The following is a 24,485-nucleotide window of genomic DNA, read 5'->3' on the forward strand; positions in this document are numbered from 1 at the left end:
TGAATCAAAACAGTGGGTGAAAAGTGTTAAAGTAGTCTCAATTATTAGAACAATTTTGTTTAATTGTTGCTTACTTATGCAATAGGATTATGTAAATGTCATTAAATTTATTGTTAAAGTTTATATTCTGTTTTAATGGCTCATTTCCTTCTGTTTCCAGACCGATATATTATAGTTGGCAGTCACCATTACTCTGGATACAGTTATAATGGACAAGAATGGGCTAGTAGTACTGCAATCATCACAGCATTTATCCGAGCATTGATGTTAAGGGTTAAGAAAGGATGGAGACCAGACCGCACTATTGTATTCTGCTCATGGGGAGGAACAACCTGGGGCAATATTGGCTCATATGAATGGGGAGAGGTAAAACATTAATAATAATAATATTTTCTTCTTTTGGTAGACAATATACAATTTTTGTAGCCAAAGATGATATTGTGCTTCTGAACTAGGAGTCATAACTGATGATTTGCTGAGATCACTTACAAGAATTAGAGGTAGACCCATGTAGAGTAAATCATGTATGATATGCATCTAATCTTCCTGTTGCCACTAGAACTACAAACTCTAATATTACTCATAATAGTGATTATTTAATTATTGTACTTCTCCTTACAAGATAACTGTACAGGCACTAGAAAAGAAAAGGATCAGTTGATACATACCATTACACTAAAATCCAAAACCAAAAATACTGTCCAGGAATTATCTAGTATTAGGAAATAATCTATAATCTACTATGTAATTGATTAACTTATCATTACATGTTATCTATACAATATTGAGACTGAATTCAAATAGTGGTTACCCTCTTTCCTCCCTTTCTTCTCTGCAATCCTTCATCCTTCTTCTACTTCTTTCCTACCCACTTGCTTATCTATTTATTTAAATACCATAGGAAGCCTGTGTCTTAATGAAATAAATCATGAAATGGGGGCACAGACAGAATACAATCAGAATGTTTATGTTTCAGATTCTTCTGACTACACAGCATAGATACACTATATTTTAAATGAAATATGGCAACCCATTATGGGGTGATGCCTTTTAACAACGATGCAAACATTGTGAATCTCCTACATGTTTTATTTACTTTAATAATGAAAAAAGGGAGATTTCATGGAAATATACAGACCCAAAAATGCTTAGTTTTAACTAGAACACCATTTTATAGCTTAGTTTGTTCACTATCTCAGGAAAAAAATCTACCTAATGAGAAAAGGAAAAAATTTAACGTAATGGGAAATTCTCTTGTTATATTTTTTATTTAAACACTCAAAAATATAAAATGCCTATTGACTATCAAAGCAAATATCTAAAGTGTAGAAAAGAAAATAGCAACTTTTTTTTAATTTGAAGGGAAGGAAATTGTGAGGATGAGAACATTTTTACAGTGCAGAGTTCAGCAAGATTTACAAACTGCAAATTGAAATGCTTTTCTATATGCAAATTAGTGGTTTGAATGTTCCATATTCAAAAGAATTACTCCAAATGAAGAAATTCTATTGCTTTAAGAACCTTTTAAATTGACAAATTTGTAAGTAAGATGAAAATTTAAAGCTGAACCAACCTCTCAAATTCTTATTCCAAATTACTTACTTTTAAGATTAGTGAACAAGTACAAAAACAATTTAGGGAATATGTTTGTGATTTTGACTATTTTAAATAATTCAGAAACAATGAAACAGTGTTTCTTTTTTCCTATAAATATTAAGAAAATGTCTTAAAGATTCTTTTCAAACTCCAAATATGCTTCTTTGTTTAACTATATGTTCAATCTTCTTGATTAACTTTTACAATTTATATTAATCCTAAATTATATATGCATATATATTCCTAAACTATATTCACAAAGTACTCTTGTCTGGCATTATTATTTCCGAACTTAAATATACTAAACTCAAATCCATAGGAAATTACATTGCATAAAGTCCTTGAGTTTAATTGAGCTTCAAGCATCATAGCCTGTGGACTGAAACAATGTAGACTTGCACGTATGTGAGGAATTAAATTTTCAAGTGGAGTAAATATTTTTGTGTTTAAAAAAATCTAAATTTATTTTTAAATTTCAATTAACCTATTGTGCATTTTGGTAATTTTATATTTTCTCTATCAGATGTCAAATATACAAATACTATAATGTGTGAATCCATAGAAGGAAAAAAAAATTTCTTAGAAAAGTTTTTTTCTAGTCAGAAGATTAGAAAATACACACACACACACACACACACACACACACACACTAGGACAATTGGTTCTAATTCTTTTTTTTTTTCCCCCGGGGGCAGTGGGTACCAGGAATTGAACTCAGGGGCACTTGACCACTGACCCACATCCCTAGCCCTATTTTGTATTTTTATTAGAGACAGGATTTCACTGAATTGCTTATCTCCTCGAAAAATTTCTGAAGCTGGCTTTGAAATGGAGATCCTCCTGCTTCTTCCTCTGGAGCTACTGGGATTATAGGCACGCACTACTGCGCCCAGCCGGTCCTAATATGTTTTATGGGACCAATGTTCCATACATTGGTTTTTAGTATGTGTTTGTGTCTGTATTATGTATATATTTGACAACTGGTTATACATTTATTCACCTTCTGAATTTTTGCATGACTAGAAAGACAAAGGCGTGTGAGTAATAAAAATAGTGAAAAATATGCAAGTTTCATTATTGGCTGATAAAATATATTTTTCTAACTTTCTGTATACTCAGAGATTATTTCAGTGCAATCCATAAAGCTGTTTGCTAACCAGCAACTGAGGAGAAATTTAGAATACTATTGGTTGACCTGACATAGATCTACTCCATGTGAGAATGAAACTTTTTTTCTTTTAAATTGAAACCAACTTGTGTTCTAAGTATATTCTCTGGTGAAGGAGAGTGAAGAAAGGTCTTGTTGACATGCCATGTTGTGCTATTTAATTTTGCTTGGGTAGAAATCCCTGGAAATCCACAGTGATAGTTAAGAGGATTAGGTGATATTGGCCAATAAACTTAAAAATGGGATTTGTAGTGACAGAATTTTAGAGAGTGGACTTAATATTGAACTTGGTCATTAAAGAAAAATATAACACATCCTTGAATGTTTTTATTAAAAATACCATTTCTTCTGTGAAGAATCTTTAATTTTCACTGGATATTGTGGAAATACTACTAATTTTAGAGTAAAAAAGTCAGAGTTCAAATTCATTCTTCTATAAAACACATGACATTCTCTAAGTCTGGAATCCTCAAATAAGTTCACTAATGTTTATCTTGAGGGGTTCTCAGAAGGATTATATGAATCAGCATGTACAGAATGTGTGTATGTCATAGGGTGCAAATAAAAGCAATTTTTTCATAGGTTTTAAGTAATAGTAGATATTATTTGAGCCAGCTTAGAGGTAAATTATTCAAGATTAAAATAAATTATTTGTGTTCAGTTAAGACATTTTAAAATTTTAAATAATTGTCTCTTTACCTCTCCTACAGTGTAATAGCTAAATTTTCAACATAAAATAGAGATAAGATTTGCTAAGGATAGAAGTCCTTATAATCTTTCTCCTCAGAAAGAGGAAAGATACTTTCCCAAGGCATGACTTAATATAGTTTTTAAGATGTTCAATGGAACTTCTACATAAGAATTACTCATTAAATATTTGTGTAAGTAAAGCAGAAAAATAACACAAGCTCCCCTTAGTAGTACATTATTAATATAGTCAGTTGTTTTAAATTTTGTAGGGTTGGGGTAAGCAGACATGTGGAAAACTTAACAAGTGAATCATTTTATGTCATTAATGTGCATGAAATGCATTTTTTTTAGAAAATTTATCTGCAGGGTCACAATTGTATAATGCCCCATTTTTTTAAGAATAACAGATATTGTGTGTAAGAGTAGCTCAAAGCTCCAAAGGAAAGGACTCATTTTATTAATCATGGAATTAGTTCATCCTTGTATAACTCACTGACTATAAAATTAAGTGCTCTCATTGAAGCAAATACCCATCCTGTATTCTGTAGTTGAATCCCATGCAATGCTATGTTTTTAAAAACGTTTTCTTTTAAAACTTGACTTTTATCAGAATATGTTTTAAAATATTTAATCATATTTTGTACCTAACTCCTTATTACCCTCATTTAAAATCTTCTTCCAACCTTGACTTATTTTATTAAGTGCTTTTAAAAATGTACTGCTGCAACATAGTGATTTTAATGAAAAACCCTTTATCATTTAACAGCTAAATAATAAAGTAATTATTTTTATTTATGTTAAAGATAGATTTTTTTTAATTTCAGGATTTCAAAAAGGTTCTGCAAAAAAATGTTGTGGCTTATATTAGCCTCCACAGTCCCATAAGGGGGAACTCAAGTCTGCATCCTGTAGCATCACCATCCCTTCAGCAGCTGGTAGTAGAGGTAAGATGAACCACTCTTTTTAAAAAGAGTGTGTGCAAAATTACCTTATTCTGTATAATTGGCATTTCATGAGTTTTAAAATTCCTTTCAAGTTGTCATAAAGTGATCTATAAGGTATTTCAAGAAATGACCTGCTGGTGTGTTCTTTTAATTTTTAGGTCCCTTCCTTCCTTGCTTTTTTCCTTCCCTCCCTCCTTTCTCTTAACCAGTATGCTTTAAAATAATCTTTTTATAGTCCAGAGTTCTTCATCTCCTACTCTTTTATGATTTTAGTTCTAAAAAGTTATACTATTATGGAGAAGGTATCTAAAAATGTGAATTTATTTTTGCCATATTAAATTCAGCACTCAAGTTGCCAATTGTGCAGTCATAACATCTTTTGGTAAACTTGATTACTTTTGATTTGTTCCCCTTGATTTATGTTTTGAGTAAAGTGGGGATCTGTCCTATCTTCTCAGCTATGTTGTAGAGCACCCTGGAAGCAAGAATAGGGTGGTAAATAAGTTTAATATATTTAGAAAATATCATTTGCAAAAACACTGATGGCAAATGAATGCGTGTATTTTTCAGCAAACTTAAAAACTGTATAGTTTGTGATATTTCACTGGAGTTATTTATTTCTTCATTTAGCCTCTTCTCACCTATTTCAAATTTACCAGGACATTTTTTGTTTTTGTTTTTTAGTAGAGTTCACACTTTTATTTCTGGATTCTTTTTATGATATTCAATACAGATAAAATGATAGGTGTTATTTTTCAGATTTAAAACCTGAAACAATGTTTTAAAATATTTAGTTATTTTAAAATACCTTGCCACTGGGGGGGTAGTTTCCTCCTAGCTCTAATGTCTATTGGTGACATTGAAAATGACCTTTCAGATGCCTACAGGGTTTCAAGTGACTATCCCACAGGAACTGAATTAGAGAAATAACGAACAGCCTGTTGAATTAACCATAATTCTTGATTGAAATGTAATGCAAACTAACATTTTATGACTTTCATAAAATATTTTTAGTTTGATAGTTTTCATTGACATTTCCATATGCAGTACAATAAAGAAGACATTATGAAAGATGAAATGGATGAATGTGTACATTTAAGATCAGCCAAATCCCTATGTGCATGCCCTAAATTATATACAGTTCTGTAAGTTAATTTCTTCTATTCTGTGTACTGGTTTGAATTTGCTCTCCTTTACCAACAATGGAAAACACTAGAGAAAGAATCAGCTGCACATCTCTCCCCTGAGAAGTTATTTCTGAATAGATACATGATCAGGAGGAAAAGCTCAAGTACCTAGAAAATAAATAAGGTTGGTTTAAATATGACTTCTCCTTCTCATGCATTATAATTTTTCTATTTGAGAATCTTGCAAGATATGTAATTACTGAAATTCTTGGGTAAGTAAAAATAGTAAACTATTAAAGAATATCAAATCCATAGAATATCATTTCTGAGACTATAATATAATTTAAAGTATCTTTGCATATCTTATAACTGGGAAATCTAGAATATTTTATTATATAAATCTGTTCATGGAGGTTGGAGTTGTAGTTCAGCAATAAAGCACTTGCATAAAATGTGAGACCATTGGTTTGCTCCCCAGCAAAACAAAACAAAAACTAAAAGAAAAAGAAAAAGAAACAAAGAAACAAAGCAAAAAACACTCTATGTGAAAAAGAACTCTCATCTCAATATTCTCCATTCATCTTAATAATGAATGTTGTCAGGGCAAAATTCTCCTCTTCTCATTTGTTTGGGAGATGAGGATTTTGTTTTATAGTTGAATGTGTTTACATATCTTAAATCTAAAAATGAACAGGAATTTATTTTGAAAGAACATTTCTTTCATGTGTGTGTGTATGTGTGTGTGTGTGTGTGTGTGTGTGTGTTGTATGTGTTTCTACAATAATTCAGAAGGATAGGAACATTGCAAGTTTAGACAAAGAGTAACATTATATAATTATAAAAGATGAAAATTACATATTTAATGTATTAAACTGTATGGAAAATATATGGCATTTTAAGATATATTTATGTATGAAAGTTTAGTATTATGTAGTTTTTTCTTTAAATACAGAAACACCCTTTAAAAGATAAAAGTTTAGAGAACTGAAGGAAATGAGTGTTAGAGTAATTAACACTAGTGGCCTTAAAAGAAAGATCTAAAATGTTTGTTTCAAAAATTAATTTAAATTATTAACTCAGAACATATGACACTTTTCTTAAAAAGAGATTTTATCAGTTTAGATCCTGTTACCCTATATAGATCATATGATTCATATAATCTTGTATAGAACTAAAATAAACAAATTCACAATGACTTTTTTACACCGAACACAAATTCCCTAGAATGAAAGCATGCTGACCAAAGGAGGGATCACACAAAGTTGTATGGAATACCTGATATTTCCTACAATGAAATGCAGATGCCAAAAGATATTGCCAAGTTCATGTGGCAGATTTAAATATAAGAGACAGAATCTTAAAACTTTTAATATGTAATACTGAATTTTATTTAAACAACCTAAACACATAAAATATCTTAATAGATTGCAAGTTTGGTCTGAACCAAAATAGTGAAGTAGTTTTCCAAAATCAAATGCTACTTTTAACTGCATTAGTATTATGTTATTCCATTGGGGTGAGATGGCAGTCTCATTGTATTTAGTCCATCAGACTACCACTTGATAGGTAATTATTTGAGTTGGATGTATTGGCTGTATTGAGGCATAATTTATTTGTACACAATAAAATTCTCCATTCTTAAGTGTGCAGCTTGGTGTATTTTGACAAGCTCATGCAGTCACGTAAACAGTATCACAATGTAGATATATTGCATTTCCGTCAAACAGTCTCATCATTATCAGCTTTTGTCTCTTCTCTATATCCCTGCTTTCTGGCAACCACTGATATATATTCTCTCCCTATAGTTTTACTTTTTAAGACTTTCAGTAAAAATCAATTGAATCATCCAGTAGTAGCCCTTTGTGTGATTTCTTTTACTCAGCATAAGACTTTAAGTTTTACCCATATGTTATACAGGACAGTAGTTCTAAAACATCTACCTAGGTCACTGAAAAAATACTCTAGAGGGAGACTAATGAGAGAAACACATTTGGAGCGCTCTTATCCAGTTTAATATTCTAACTTTGATTTTTAAAAGAAGAAATTTAAATAACTGAAATTGAGAAATCATTTCCTGAGGGCAGTCCAACAAATTTAAACGATATCACCAAGTTGAGAGGCTAAAATCTTTTGAAGATCAAGAAGTATTTAATGAATCTGAATCCAGTGTCAAAGCTTATAGGTCTTACTTAGGATGCACGAAGTACTGAAAAATACATTGGCTGAAGAATGAAGAAAAGTTGCAGAACACTGTTGGGCAATAGGTAAATGATGGTTCATTATATTGTTCTCCTTTCTTTTGAGCTTTTTTGTAAAGTTCTATTATAACTTGAAAATAATCAGAAAATATTTTATTTCTCTAAGTTGGAACACTGATAATTGATAAATTAGATTGTCTTCAGAAGGTGGCAATAATCAATTAATGACTTACACACTGAGTTGAAATTACAGGCCAAGAACTGAGGTTTTTATACATTTCATTCTTCTGATACTTTTGTTAATTTGTTTTGCTTCATTAGTTTTATCCAATATTTTTACAAACAAAAATAACTCATTTAAGGTTAGGTAATTTGTTTTAGTACATACAAAAACTCCACTCGAAAACAAAAATAAATAAATGTTAATATTTTTGAATCCACAAATATTTAAGAAATGAATATATATTTTCAAACCATAAATTACTTTCGTTTTCTTTGTGAAAACAATTTCTTATTTGTTTCTTTTAGATATACATGACATTAGAGTGTATTAAGACATGTTATACTGGAGTATAACTTCTAATTGTTGTGGTTATACATAATATGGAGTTACTCTGATTATATATTCATATATGAACATAGGAAAGTTATGTCTAATTTATTCTACAGTCTTTCCTAATCCCATTCCACCTCCCTTCCCCTATATCTAATCTAATCAACTTCTATTCCCCCTTCCCTAATTGTATGTTAAAGTTGTATATCAGAGAGAACATTTGATCTTTTTTTTTGGGGGGGGGGCGCAATTGGCTTTTTCACTTAGCATGTGAGTCTCCATTTCCATCAGTTTACTGGCAAATGCCAAAATTTCATTCTTCTTTATGGATGGGTAATATTTCATTGTGTATATATACCATATTTTCTTTTTTTCATTCATCTGAGGACGGGCACCTGGGAAGGTTCCATAGTTTAGCTACTATGAATTGAGCTGTAGTGAACATTGATGTGGCAACATCACTACAGTATATCATAGTTAAGTCCTTTGGGTATATTCTAAGGAGTGGGAAAACCAGGTCAAATGGTGGTTTCATTCCAAGTTTTCTAAGGAATCTCCATACTGCTTTCCAGAATGGTTGCACCAATTTGCAGTCCCACCAACAATGTATGAGTGTGCCTTTCCTCCGACATCCTCACTAACATTTATTGTTTCATGTATTTTTAATAACTGCCATTCTGATGGGTGTGGGGTGAAATTTCAGTGTAGTTTTTTTTTTTTTAAAAGAGAGAGAGAGAGAGAGAGAATTTTTAATATTTATTTTTTAGTTCTCGGCGGACACAACATCTTTGTTGGTATGTGGTGCTGAGGATCAAACCCGGGCCGCACGCATTCCAGGCGAGCGCGCTACCGCTTGAGCCACATCTCCAGCCCTTCAGTGTAGTTTTAATTTGGATTTTTCTAATTGCTAGAGATGTTGAGCACTTTTTCATATATTTGTTGACTGATCATATTTCTTCTTCTGTGAAGTGCCTGTTCGTTTCCTTTTCCATTTTGTTGATTGGGTTATTATTATTTATTTTGGTATTAAGTTTTTTGATAAATTTTTATATACTGGAGATTAATGCTTTATCTGAGGTGCCAGTGGCAAAGATTTTCTCCCATTCTGTAGGCTCTCTCTTCATGTTTTTTACTGTTTCCTTTGCTGTGAAGAAGCTTTTTAGTTTGATATTATCCCATTAATTGATTTTTTATTTTACTTTTTGTGCTTTAGGAGTCTTTTTGAGGAATTTGGTTCCTAAGTCAACATGATGGAGAGTAGGGCCTACTTTTTCTTCTAGTAGGAGTAGGGTCTCTGGTCTAATGCCTAGGTCATTTACCCACTTTGATTTAAGTTATGTACAAGGTTAGAGAGAGGTGCTTAACTTCATTTTGCTACATATGGATTTCCCATTTTCCCAGCACTATTTGCTAGAGAGGTTATGTTTTCTCCAATGTGTGTTTATGGCACCTTTGTTTAGTATGAGATAACAGTATTTATGTGGGTTTGTCTGTATGTCTTCTAGTCTGAACAAGTGGTCTTCATGTCTGTTTCGGTGCCAACACTATGCCATTTTTGCTACTATTGCTCTGTACTATAGTTTAAGGTTTGGTATAGTGATGCCACCTGCTTCACTCTCCTTGCTAAGAATTGCTTTGGCTATTCTGGGCCTCTTATTTTTTCCAGATAAATTTCATGACTGCTTTTCCTATTTCTATAAAGAATATCATGGTGTTAATAGGAATTTCCTTAAATTTGTATAGCACTTTTGGTTGTAGGGCCATTTTGACAGTATTAATTCTGCCTATCCAAGATCATGGGTGATATTTCCATCTTCTAAAGTCTTCTTCAATTTCTTTCTTGTGCATTCTATAGTTTTCATTGTATAGGTCTTGTACCTCTTTTCTCAGATTAATTCCCAAATATTTTATGTTTTTTCAAGGCTATTGTGAATGGAATAGGTCTCCTAATTTCTCTCTCAGTTGATTCTTCATTCATGTATAGAAACACAATTGATTTATGGGTGTTAATTTTCTATCCCGCTACTTTGCCAAATTCATTTATGGGTTCTACAAGTTTTCTGGTTTGGGGGAGTCTGTAAATATAAAATAGGAATAGTTTGAGTTCTTCTTTTTCTATTCATTTACTTTTAATTTCTCCCTTCCGTCTAATAGCTACGGTTAGACTTTTAAGAACTATATTGAATAGAAGAGGTAAAAGGGTATCCCTGTGTTGGTCCAGTTTTTAGAGAGAATACTTTCAAATTTTCTCCATTTAGAATGATCCTGGCCTTGGGATTACTATATATAGTTTTAATAATGTTGAGGTATGTTCCTACTATTCCTAGTTTTTTTTGTGTGTGTATGTGTGTTTTAAACATGAATTGATTCTGTATTTTGTTAAATGATTTTTTTGCATTTATTGAGATAATCATATGATTCTTTAAGTCTGTTGATTTTATGAATTACGTTTCTTGATTTCCATTTGCATCCCTAGAATGAACCCTGCTTGATCATGGTATACTATCTTTTAAATATGTTTTTATATGTGATTTTTTCCAGAATTTTATTAAGAATTTTTGTATCTATGTTCATCAGGGATATTGGTCTGAAATTTTCTTTCCTTGATATGTCTTTGTCTGGTTTTGGTATCAGGGGGACACTAGCCTCATAAAATGATTTTGGAAGGGTTCCAACCTTTTCTATTTCATGGAATAATTTGAGAAGTATTGGTGTTAATTATCTTTGAAGGTCTAGTAGAACTTTGATGAGAATCAGACTTGTCCTGGGCTTTTTCTTTGTTGGTAGGCTTTTGATGGCATCCTCAATTTTATTTCATTGTTTGAAATAGATTTGTTTAAATTTTGTGTGTCCTCCTGATTCAATTTGGGTAGGTCATATGTCTGAATGAATTTGTCAATGTCCTCAAGATTTTAAATTTTATTAGATTATAAATTTTCAAAATAGTTTCTGAGTAATGTTTGTATTTCAGTAGTGTTCATCATGATATTTCCATTTTCATCTCTTTGTGAAAATAATAACTTTATCCATGCATACACAAAAATGTGGTCAAATAATACATTTATTACCTTATAATGACACTGGAAATAATATGCACCAAATAAAACTATTTGCCAAATTATAATATATAATAATAATTATGATGATGATAATTACAGAAAAAATAAATTTTCATAAAATCCACTGAACTATTCAAAAGCTGGCTCTTTGGTTAAATAAGAAAAAAATCTCATCTAGATGGTACCATAAGGGATTCAGGTGCAAATTTTCTAATTTTTAATGTAGGGTTGGTGGTCCTTCAGATTGGGAAGGTTGTTTCTAGCTTTAAGCTATAATTAATATAGCTACTGTGTTTACTTATGTAGAATGAGCAGTGAGTTTTCTTTGGTGTTTATCTAGAAATGGAATGGCTTTATCATAATGTAGGCAAAAATGTAACTTTAGTTGATACTACTGAAGAGTTTTCTAGGGTGGTTTAACCGACTACATTCTAAAATCCAGGTATGAATGTGCTAGTTGCTCCACCTCAAATTCAGCATTTGGCCCAGAGGCACCTCTGGGATTTTAACTTGAGTTTCATAATGACTAATGCTGCTGAGCTTCTTCTCCCATCTATACATCCTCATTAGTTGTGAATCTCTCTCTCTGAGACATGCTCGATTGAGTCTACTTAAGGAAAATTTTTTAAAAAGTTGTTTGCCTTTTCCTTACCTATTTGTCAGAGTTTTTCATACACTTCAGTACAAGTCTTTTGTCAGTTGAATATTTTGAATACTTCTCCCACTCTATAGCTCAGTTTTCACTCCCTTAATGGTAACAAAACAATTTAGTTATTAATATTTTTATGAAATCTTTTAAAACCATATTTATTGTTCTAGTACCTTATTACACAGAACATAGTAAACTTAATTTAACCTATCATTTATATTTAAAGAGCATTATAAAATTTTACTATCCATTTTCTCATTCATAAACATTTAAGTACTATATGTATATGGTACTTAATTACATATAATTATAGATTAATTATATCTCTAGTATATATATATAGTATATATATATAGTATATATATATATAGTATATATATATATATATAATGAATATATAGTATATATATTCATTAGAGCACTAAGTCCACAATTAGTCTATAGTAGTAATTCTGAATATCTCAAATTGTATTTACTTTACTGAGAACAATAGGGTGTTCTGTAGAGATTATGGAGAACCCAATTTCCCTGAATGAATAGGATCTAAAAGATATTTTCTGAAATCTGATTTTTTTCTTTTCCACATTTTTATTGGTACATTATAGTTGTACATAATGATTTATATACGTGCACAAAATTAAACATAATTTGGTCAACTTCATGCCCCAGAACTTCCCTACCCCTTTCTCTCCTCCTACTCTCTGGTCCCTTTCTTATAAAAATAAAAGGAAGATCAGTAAAATTTAAATTCTTAAAGGAAAAAAATTCTTTCTTGAAATAATTTTCACAGACTCCTTAAATGTACAATGAATGATATACAGGAGAGTGACTTCATTAATGAAATATAACTGTCTTCATGTAAAATAACTTATGAAATTATAGATAAGATCACAAGTAATAATTTTAAACATTAGGATGCAACACAAATACACACACACACACACACACACACACACACACACACCTATACTGCTAGATTGCTGGTTTACTCTTAGTTTTTTAAATCATCTTTCATAGATCATAGAAGGTATTGATTTTGCCTTTAGAAAAACAGAATTTGATCATCCATATATTAGCCAGTGCTCTGTAAGTCTCAAGTAAACAGTGATGAAATTTCTAAGAGGTTATTTTGGGAAAGCCTGCAGCATTTGTACATATGAATGTAGTCAATCTAGCCATATTCTACTTAAATGTTACATTTGAAGCACCTGCCAGAAGCTGGCAAATTTGATCAAAGCTAAACAATTGCTTCAATATCATATAACTATATAATAGGAGATAGACAATGTTTTTAACTTTTTAAGACTGGCAACTTGGTTTTTTTTTTCAGTTTTATAAGGTGTTTTTTTTAAATTTTTTTAACCTCATATTCCATGATTTTTAATAGACCAAGGCTGTTCACTAGAAAATGTAGGTCATGTATTTCAAATCAACTACATCCATTAGAGCACTGAACCCAGAACTCGGCTACAATAGGAACTCTTCTGAGTATCTTCAATCTGTTTCAGAGCTCATGCAACAAGAAAATGAGAACCCAAACTGTACAACATTGCTGTAAGTGTTGTGGAACACAGAGTAAGCAGATGAAATGCCCCTGCTGCCCAGGAGCTGATGCTTTTCATGTAAGACATGCCTAAGGAGTTAAACTAAAGGAGTGGGTGTGATATGTGCTGTACTAGAATTCACAGAAAAGGGATAATGTGATTGATTTAGAAACATGCATTATACAGCAGTGACATAAAGGATGAATGGATTCAGAATCTGGACAAAATTTAACCATCTATCTTTTCAAAGCTCAATACTCCAATCATGTCAACAGACTCCTGTATCACTGAACCACCAACTTTTCTTTTCAGATCAGCTGAGCTAGTATCCACTTCCATTTGCCTCCTCAGACTGACTACACTTTGCTTCTGCCCCTTTCCTCTTGTGGCTGTGTCTTCTGCATCACTTGCACAGTAGTTTCTCTAGCTGCCACTGCTGTGGTTCCTTCTGCCTGACCCTGATACAGTTCTTTAGGGGATAAAAAAAAAATATGTAGCCCCAGAAGGTACTTTGTTCAAATATTTGAGTTCCAGAACGTTGACTTATAAGTAACAAAGAGATCCATTAATAATTTTTCTTACTTTTATGTTTATATATGCTGGAATAATAAAACAACCACTAAGTTTTGTCTTCATGATATCTAAATTATAATTTCTCATATCCCAGAGTTGGTCAAACAAGTTCTATTTGGTATTACCACTGGGCTACATTTTAAAAATGAAAAGAGATGCTATACAACTTCCTGTGAAAAAGCATCAAAACCTTCAGAGCCATGCTGAATCTTAACCACTGTTCAAGAAAAGGAACAATATACAGACCACCAAATCTAGAATCCTATAAAACTGCTTAAAACTATGCTGATTTTTTTTGATTTGCTAAAATGTGTATGTGTGTAGATGTACGTGTGTAGATGTACGTGTGTGTGTGTGTAATGAAGAACCTTCTAGAATATATGTGTGCTAAGTGTCTCTCACTGTTATAAAATACCTGAGAAAATCAACTTAGAGAAGGAAAGATTTATTTTGGCTCATGGTTTCAGAGCTTTCGGGACAAAGTCACTTGGCTTCATTCCTCTTGGGTCTGTGGTGAGGTGGGACATCATGGAAGAAAACATGTGACAGAGCAGATCTCATGGTGGCCAGAGAGCAGAAAGAAAGAGCAAGAAAGGATCCAGGGATAAGGTACATCCTTCTAGGACATGACTCTAATGACCTACTTCTTCTGAGTAGGCTCCATGTCCTAGGTTTCCATCACTTTCTAATAATCCATCAATCATGAACCTGTCATTGGGTTAATCCCTTGATGAAATCAGAGCTCTCCTGACCCATTCACTTCCCCAAAGCCCTGTCTCTGAACATTCTTGCATTGGGCATCAGACCTTCAACACTTGAGCCTTTAGGGAACATTCCACATAGCACATGATATTAATTTTTAAATTCTTTATATTCTAAAACTTTTCCACTTATTTTACCTGTCTACATAAACACATAACAGCTAAATTTCAGACAAAGACAATTAAAAATGCTAATTAGCATATTAATCTTGCAAAACTTTATAGAACTTATTTTATATGAAATTGAAAGCCTCAGACCTTTACTTGGAAAATGCCTGCTTATTTTATTTTTTAAAACATTTGTAAAGGGCAATGACCGAGTAAATTAAAGTTCTAACCAGACAAGTTTATTGCACTTTTTTTTCTCTGTTTTTGATTCTTATTCTCATCTTGTTATATCATTCAAATTTATGCATATATTTGTTATTCCATCTTTATTAAAATACTATTATCTTCTTCTGGATTATTATAATGTATTTTACATGTACCTGTAGTTACAAATTGAGTAAGAAATGTGGAAATCAGCCACATGTGGTCGCCTGTAATCCCAGTGGCTCAGGAGGCTGAGGCAGGAAGATTGTGAGTTCAAAGCCAGCCTCAGCAACTGTGAGGCACTAGGCAACTCAGTGAGACCCCTGTCTCTAAATAAAATACAAAATAGGGCTGGGGATGTGGCTCAGTGGTTGAGTGTCCCTGAGTTCAATCCCTTGTACCCCTCCCTCCCCCTCCAAAAAAAAAAAAGAAAAGAAAGGAAAGAAATGTGGAAAATAATGTGAGGTAAATACCCTGTGTTGTGTTTAGTTGGCAGGGCACCGCTTGCATACTTGATAGTTGGCCTTGATACAACCATTAGAGTGTTATTTTTCTTCATTTTATATTATTTCATTTATGACACAATTCAGATACCTTTTCCTCATTTATTCTACCTTTGGTTACTTCAAATTAATTTATTTTTTTTGCTGATATTATTGGCTAGAATGCAGAATGGCAGATTATAGAAGGTATGCTGATAGAACGAAAAGAGCGATCTTTTCTTTTTCTTTCTCTGCTCTTGACAATTGTAATGCAGAGGAAGGAAGCAAAGTTTAATTTCTATTCTGTTTGCTGTAAAATGTGAAAGTGGCTTTAAACATTCCTCCATTGACTTGTCTTTCATGAAAAATTCTGTAATTTTTTTTTGTTCTTTGCTTTGTCCAATTTGTTAATGAGAGAAATTCTCACTTTCTTGATCACAATGAATTCTAATGCTTCTCAGTGTATTCAACTTAATTTATCCTCCTCTTTGTGACTGCTTCTACTACTTGTCAACTGAAGTAAGCGTAAAGGCTAATAAACTGATTTAAAACCTTCTTTACATTAATTTACCACTTCAATAAAGTCTTTCATTTGAAATTGCAATTCTATTGGCGGGTTTATCTATCTCCTAGGTTTCATGAGACTTTGCATAGTGTTAAAACTAAGCAATCCCTCCAGTTTATTACTGCTTTACAAGGTTTTCTGCTCACTATACACTGACAATATGTAAATTTATTTTTATTTAAATCTAGATATCAAGGGATGTCTTAGATTCTGGTATGAACCCTGAGTTTCAGAAGGCAGCTGATTTAAGTATTTAGATTATTTAGCCAAAGAAACATGTAAACAAGTTGAGGTATTAACAAGTTTAGCTTGAACTCTTTCATAGAGTCATAATTAATTTTCACATGGCTAAAAGAGCTTTAGCTGAGTAGCTTTTTGTCTGGGACTTTTGGATTGCCATTCCTCAGGACTCTGGGAATGGCGATTTATGCAGGAGTGGTATTAGTGAATCACCACTGGGTTGACAGGTCAGATAAAAATATTTAACCTTGATGGCATCATTAATGTAGTACATGCATTTCCATTAAAAAAAAAAAAGAAACTTAGGAGTTGTCATTTTTTTCCTGACCTCAAAATAAATCAGATCTTATAGGATTTGTTTAAAAAACCTATTATTAATGTTATCAGTTAATTATTTATATAACAACCATAATAGTGATACTTTCCCCTTATAACATAGGGCATTTTTGTATATGAATAATGAAATGTGTTTAAATAAAATGCAGTTTTATGCTAAAAAGGAGCAACTTTTTAAAGTATACTTATAAGCACTGGTATAATTTTATTATGTGTTGGCATGTAATTATCTTTGATAAGTTGAATAAATCATGGTTTCTTGGTTATTATGGTTCCTTTTAAGTAGTGTCTTGATAATTTTGTATTTGAATGGTTTGCTTGATTTGTTTCTTTAACAAAATAACCTGGCTTATTGAAACAAAAGGAAATCAATAACAATGTTAAATAGTGATTAAACAAAGAACATTGATGTTCATAGCAGCACAATTCACAATAGCTAGAATGTGGAGCCAACCCAGATGCCCTTCAATAGATGAATGGATAAAACAAAAAAAAAAGTGGCATTTATACACAATGGAGTATTACACAGCACTAAGAAATGACAAAATCATGGAATTTGCAGGGAAATGGATGGCATTAGAGCAGATTATGCTAAGTGAAGCTAGCCAATCCCTAAAAAACAAATGTCAAATGTCTTCTTTGATATAATGAGAGCAACTAAGAACAGAGCAGGGAGGAAGAGCAGGAGGAAAAGATTAACATTAAACAGAGACATGATGTGGGAGGGAAAGGGAGAGAAAAGGGAAATTGCATGGAAATGAAAGGAGACCCTCATTGTTATACAAAATTACATATAAGAGGTTGTGAGGGGAATGGGGAAAAAAACAAGGAGAGAAATGAATTACAGTAGATGAGGTAGAGAGAGAAGATGGGAGGGGAGGGGAGGGGGGATAGTAGAGGATAATAAAGGTAGCAGAATACAACAGTTACTAATATGGCATTATGTAAAAATGTGGATGTGTAACCGATGTGATTCGGCAATATGTATTTGGGGTAAAAATGGGAGTTCATAACCCATTTGAATCTAGTGTATGAAATATGTCAAGAGCTTTGTAATGTTTTGAACAACCAATAAAAAATATGCAAAAATATTTTTAAATCCGTTTTTCCCAGTGTGTGTTATGAAAGATATACAGAATAGTATATCTTTTTAACTTTTTTTTGTAGTTGTATATGTACAAAATGCCACTATTTTATTTTATTTTTTTAAATGCAGTGCTGAGGTCCAAACCCAGTGCCTCACTCATGCTAGGCAAGAGCTCTGCCATTGAGCTACAGCCTGAACACATTACCCTTAATTATAAAGATCCATAAGTAAATAGAGTACACAGCCTTCTTCAAACTTCTTTATTCAGGAACATTTTTCTTTGGGCATCTCATAAAAAATGGCCACAGTTATAGTATTTAAAAAAACTGTATTATACCTAAAAGTTGGACTTTTTGCAGGAACTTAAACAAGGTTCAATAACTTCACTTTGCAAATAAATTTCTTCAAATGGCATGATCTACAATTTTCATTTCTCAGTGCAAATTCACTTTTTCAGAAACACAACTCAATATATACTGCTGATAAGACTTAAAGGGACTGATTCTTTCTTCACTTTGATCTGGAATTTCACCTGCAAATTTATAGCCTTAAGTGTCCTAATACTTGACACTAATCCCTCCATAGTTACTACTGCTAAGTAAAAATTTTATTTGAAAAATTATAATTTTAAGGTGAAGATGATAAATAAAATTGAACAGCAAGACACTAAGTTATTTTAACCCTGAAATAACCATCCTTTCAAGGACCGATAACAATTTTCTATATATCTTCAAGGTGTAGAGAAACAATTTTAGTTCAGCCTAAGGAAGCATTCTTAAATAGGTGAATTACTTTAAGATGCTCAAACACTGTCTGAGGCTATGAGGAGAGATTTTTATGGATGGATGAATCAGCCAATGTTTATTTATATAGTAATTAACTCATGAATTTAAACTTTGTTTTTGTTCTTGTTTGGTACTGAGGATTGAACCCAGGGGTGCTTACCCACTGAGCAATATTGCCAGCCGTTTTTTGTATTTATTTCTTTATTTATTTATCTAGAGACAGAGTCTCGGTGAGTTGATAAGTGCCCTAAATTTCTGAGGCTGGCTTTGAACAAGACCATCTAATGATCCTCTTGCCTCAGCAACCCCCACCCCAAATTGCTGGGATTACAGGCATGCGCCACTGTGCTGGTGGATTTAAGCTTTATTTATATGAATTTGCTTATTTGTTTCTTTGGTTTTTACAATGCATAAAAAAAGCCTGCAATTGGTTCTTAGGTTTTGCTGGATAACAACTTTCATGGGTATACCTTTACAAATTTGGCCTAAACCTACATATCATATATGTAACAGTTGGTGAAATACAAGAAACCACGAAAATTTTAGGTCAGTATTGATGTTTATAATTCTTTTCTGAGGCTATATAACCATATAAACATGGTGGGTAGCTGTAGACATTTATCTTTGATAACCATCTCACCCTGAAGCAACTGTATCTCATTTATTTGAGATGATCAATAGTAACCAAAGAAAAAGGAAAGGAAAGAAAGAAGGTGATAGTAGCTAAGACTGAAACAGACATTAATCTAGAGAAGTTTATAAAGAGAAATCTATTTTAGAATCATAGCATCAGAGTGATTCCTTTTTCCACAGCACCTTTTTCTTTTCAAATCACCTAAAATTATTTACTTTAAAATTTCTGAAACTAAATGAAGGGTATTAATTAGTCAATTATGTTTTACATGAAATTCAGTCAACCATGCAATAGAATAGTATTTTTGTATGCCTATATATGGATAATCCTCTGAAACTTTAGTCAGCTTTCACTAACATTCAGTGGGTAATAATAGGTTCATAAAATAATGAGGTGTTGCACAATCCCCAAATGAGGTGGGATATTGCTCTGCTTTGGTAAAGATCTATAAGGGTGATTGGCATTTTCACTTCATCCTAGAAATAGGAATTTAGATTAAAAAATTGTACATCACAAAACTCTTACCTAATAACTAAAACAACTTCTTATATTGTTTTATTGTGATATTTGTTGAAAATTATAAAGTATTTGTGAACAAAAGAAACACATAATTAATCGCTTATAATTTTACTATTCAGAGAGAATAACAGAATATTCTTTGAGTCTTGCAGACATATATTTTATTTAAAAGGAGAAATGTGATCTGTGCTTTTTTTCCTTTAAATATACCATAAATAGTTTATTTTAAAAAATACAATTGTCATTATGATATCACTGGTAAACTGGTGAAACTATATGAATGACATATGAGAATTCATTGTATTATATTGACAACTCTTCTGTAGGTTTGAGCTATTTTTGAAAATAAAAAATTCAATCAACAAATGTATATTATTTCAGTATAAAGCTATATTACCTTTATTAGTCAATTTCCATTTTAGCATTTATACACATTTTACAGTGTTTGTATTACTTTAACTAGAAAGCCTCAAATACTGCTACAAGATTCTACTAATACCCAGTGACTCAAAGTCACTGCCATGATTACTGGATTTTGAACCATATTACTTTAGCCAGGACACGCAGAGAAATTGAGTAACCCATGTTCTACCTCCTGAATCCCACAGAGTCAGGTGCTGTGTCTCAATTATCACAGATACAGTGCCACCAAACAGCTCCACAACAGTCTTACCACAGCTGAAACATCAAAAGTATAGATGCTACCTTTCTTTTGCCTTTCTAATCTTTAGTAGGTATGTGTACTTGGTGGAAATCATTTTGGGCAAGTTTTAAAGCTATGTTCCATTGGGTGGAATGAAGAAACAATCAAAGAAGGAGTTTATTGCCACACCAATGCAACTTCTTAGGTTTACAATGCTTGATAAGGGTCAGGTTAAATAAAATGAACAAAAGTCACAGGGAATATGCTCAAAAGACAGGAGACATTGAAAACAGAGTTGAGTGAGTTCCAAAATTGTTGCGATTCAATTGACACTATTTGCTGATGATATGATTCTATACCTAGAAGACCCAAAACAGACTGGTAGGCCAGTGGTGCAGAACATAGGACACAGAGACTAACCCACAAAATTACAATTATCTTATATTACAGAAAGGTGCCAAAAACATTCATTGGAGAATAGATAGCCTCTTTAACAAATGGTGCTGGTAAAACTGAAAATCTATATCCAACAAAATGAAATTAAATTCCTATCTCTCACTATGCACAAAACTCAACTCAAAATGGATCAAGGACCTAGGAATAAAACCAGAGATTCCTGCATCTAATAGAGGAAAAACTAGGCCCTAATCTCCATCAAGTGGGAATAGGTCCCAATGTCCTTTTAAGACTCCTTTGGCACAAGAATTAAAATCAAGACTCAATAAATGGGATGGACACAAATTGAAATTCAATTTCTCAATTAAATTGGAATCCAGTCTCTGTGGAAAGTGATGTCTGAGGTATACGCATTTATGCAAGTGCTCCTCAGGAGAAACTGTCTAGACAATCATGCATCAGAGATCCACATGTTTGCTAGAGAGCAGGGTTGGGTGTTGGTGTGAAGGCTCCAAAGCTCCAATACCTGCCATAGCTTAAGCCCTGGGAATATGGAGAGGACACCACACTCTTGAAGGGAGAGGGAGCACATGCCAAATGTCAATGTTTGGAATCATTTCAAAACTACCTAACAAGTGATCATTAGTTTTTCAGTTTCTAGCAGGCAGTAGTCAATCTGAATGTTTCACACTTCCTTGGAATGAAGTCCAAAATGTGAAATTTCTGAATTAAAGAATATTGGTTTATAATATCACATAATGAGATGAAGCTATCAATTTTAGTTTTCTGATTGACAGGTGTCTTTAGATGTGAAGCATGGTTCTTATTCAAAATAGCATCTTTTTTATTTAATTAATTTTGTGTTATTTATATATGACAGCAGAATGCATTACAATTCTTATTACACATATAGAGCACAATTGTTTATATCTTTGGTTGTATATGAAGTATATTCACACAATTCTTGTCTTTATACATGTACTTTGGATAATAATGTCCATCACATTCCACCATCATTTCTAGCCCCATGCTCCCTCCCTTTCCTTCCCACCCCTCTCCCTTATCTAGAATTCATTTATGAATTTCCTGACACCCAAATTGAAAAACGGAAATGCCATACTGACAATTTGTATCTCCCTTTGGAGCTTTGTTTTTTTTCTTTAACACTTATCATTATATGTAACATATTATATGACATATTATTGTAATATCTCTCATTCCCAGTAAAATGTAAGCCCCTTGAGCAGAGGGAATTTGGAGTGTTTTGGTCACTGTTATTTCCCACTACATGGCAAGTAAGTCCCTTCTAGGGGAAAAGAGATATTTTCTCTATGAAAGAGTGACAAGATGAGGAGGAATCTAGCAAAGATGGGCACTGAGCACAAAGAATAAGCTACCAGTGGCTGAGGGCAAGGAAGGATAGCTGAGGGAAATTGCTCTGAAGTCCTCAGCATTGTGTTCAGTACAAGACCATGGTTCCTGGGTTGATGGAGGCAGTGTAGTAAGCTGAGAGAAATTTCTCCCAGGTACTCCAAGAGTACAGTGGCAGCTGTTGTAGGTTAGAGTAGGGCAACAGCACAGTGAAAAGTCTCCTCTAGCTCAGAAAAAAACAGACAGGACTGGACAGCAAAGTTCATTCCAAGTGACCAAGAAATGAAGCAAATAATGCATTGGGGTTATATAACTAAGAGACATCTCTCAATGGTTTGGAGAGCTGGAACTCTAGGGTCACATCAGAAATCAGATCTCACCATGAAGTTCACCCGAAATCACATTGCTAACATAAACTAGTAGTTTATGACCCAGTTCCTTATGCATGCAAAAGTATTATTGCTAGGAAGAATTTTCCAAGGGCTCAGAGCTCATTTTATAGAAGCAACCAAGGATTCATCTTGAAGATAGGTCTTTCTGTGGAATGTACAGGGTTGGGCAAACAAGACCTGCTGAGTAACTCTTTCCTACAAAAGAATGATAAAATGGTTTGTTCATGTTGAAATAAAAAGTGATCTTTAGGGACGAATAGAAAGCACAATAAAATGCAATTATAATGGACCAAATAGGTAAATATAATGAACAGTTAATGGGTAAAGTAATGGATACCTTTATCTTTATTTGTATCAATTCACTAGGATGGACAAAATTGAAAGTACTATCAACACCATATATTGGTAAAGTATTTAGAACAACTAAATTTCTTATAATTATCTATTATCCATATTACTCTGAAATACCAAGTCAAGAGATTTTTCAAGGAGAAATGAAACTGTCTGTTCAAAGATAAACTCAAACATGTTCATGACAGCAGTGTTCATAGTAGCTCAAACTGGAAACATCTGGAATGTCTATGAGCAGGGGAACACAGTAAATTGTGGCTTCCTCATACAATGGATTGCTACCTGACAATAAAAAGGAATAATACATTGACACATACATATCATGGATAAATCTCTAAACACTATAATTTTTAAAAAGGAAGCCAGGTATGAGAGTATATATTATACTATTTCATTTACATAATGTCCTAGAGATAATCTACAAAAAATCAATATTTGTCTTTGGATTGGAGTGTCATTAGATACAAATATTAATACTTCTTCTCTAACCAATGTAAATGCTAAAAAAGAAGTTATCTTCAAAATACTTCTTATCTTTCTTGGAGACACAATAACTTCTAACATAATACTACTGTGGTTAAGCATAAAATACTGCTGGGAAAAAATATTAAAAGTTATCCACTTATCAATAAAAAAAATTAGAGAAGCTAAAATATACTTATCTGGAGAACACATATTAGCCAACATTACCCAACATCAAGAAAATCTCAGCATGAATGTTAAAATAATCATTAGATTCTGAGTCTGATAAAATTACTATAATTTTATATTCAGTGAATTCTTCAGTTTGCACAGGAGGCTACTTAAATCTGAATTTTTCAAGAGGCTGCTGTTCAGTATTAAATTTCCAATCACTAAATGTATCTCAGAAGATGAAATTAAAAAAAAATTGTTAGCTTCCATAGACTGTAGGCAGAGTTTATTTAGCAAAAAGCTTTTTAAGGAACTAAGAAAATCTGTGCAGTTGGCAAAGAAAGCTACAATCTATAGTATGGTCGTTTAAACTGTTGGCGTCTTTAAAAGCATTTATTATAACAGTACAACTTTCAGCTCCCTTTGAGAAAATCTTTTCCAGTGCTATGTAAGATGTCATGTGGATGTGTTCAGAAATATCTTCTCCACAGATCTTTTCATCACATTTAAAATGCATTCAGGTTTTTAAAGAAAGTTGTTCTTCTACACCTATTATTGGTTCATGAAAAATAATTTATTCATGACTATGTTTTCACTGACCTCTTAATTTTATTAGAGAACATCAATCACCTTCAATTTACCAAATAAACTATAAATTTTAGGTCAGACTTGTAGTTGTCTGCACTTTGTCCTAATATTGGTAAGGAAGTTTTTATGAGGAAGAAACAAAGAAAGATTTAACATATTCTTTGGAAACTGAGAATTGATAGTTCACTTTATGGACCTTTTTTAATTTCCTTAAAAATCTTACTAGTTATTTACAGAGAATTATATTTTATAAGCTCCTTCTGTGTTCAAGGAGGGACACATGAATTTG

At 32.4% G+C, this 24,485-nt stretch overlaps 1 protein-coding gene across 4 annotated transcripts in view; it reads left to right on the forward strand.

Annotated features, from left to right (window-relative positions):
- Nucleotides 1-24,485, forward strand: part of Naaladl2 (N-acetylated alpha-linked acidic dipeptidase like 2) — a 1,184,425-nt gene that overhangs the window by 863,511 nt on the left and 296,429 nt on the right. For all 4 annotated transcript variants that reach the window (XM_078043670.1, XM_078043671.1, XM_078043672.1 and 1 more), the window contains 2 exons: nt 161-366; nt 4,279-4,398. In XM_078043670.1, the coding sequence (XP_077899796.1) occupies nt 161-366; nt 4,279-4,398 (326 nt within the window). The remainder of the gene's footprint in view (nt 1-160; nt 367-4,278; nt 4,399-24,485) is intronic.

The sequence above is a fragment of the Ictidomys tridecemlineatus genome, chromosome 3, assembly GCF_052094955.1.
Source record: "Ictidomys tridecemlineatus isolate mIctTri1 chromosome 3, mIctTri1.hap1, whole genome shotgun sequence".
Lineage (NCBI taxonomy): Eukaryota > Metazoa > Chordata > Mammalia > Rodentia > Sciuridae > Ictidomys > Ictidomys tridecemlineatus.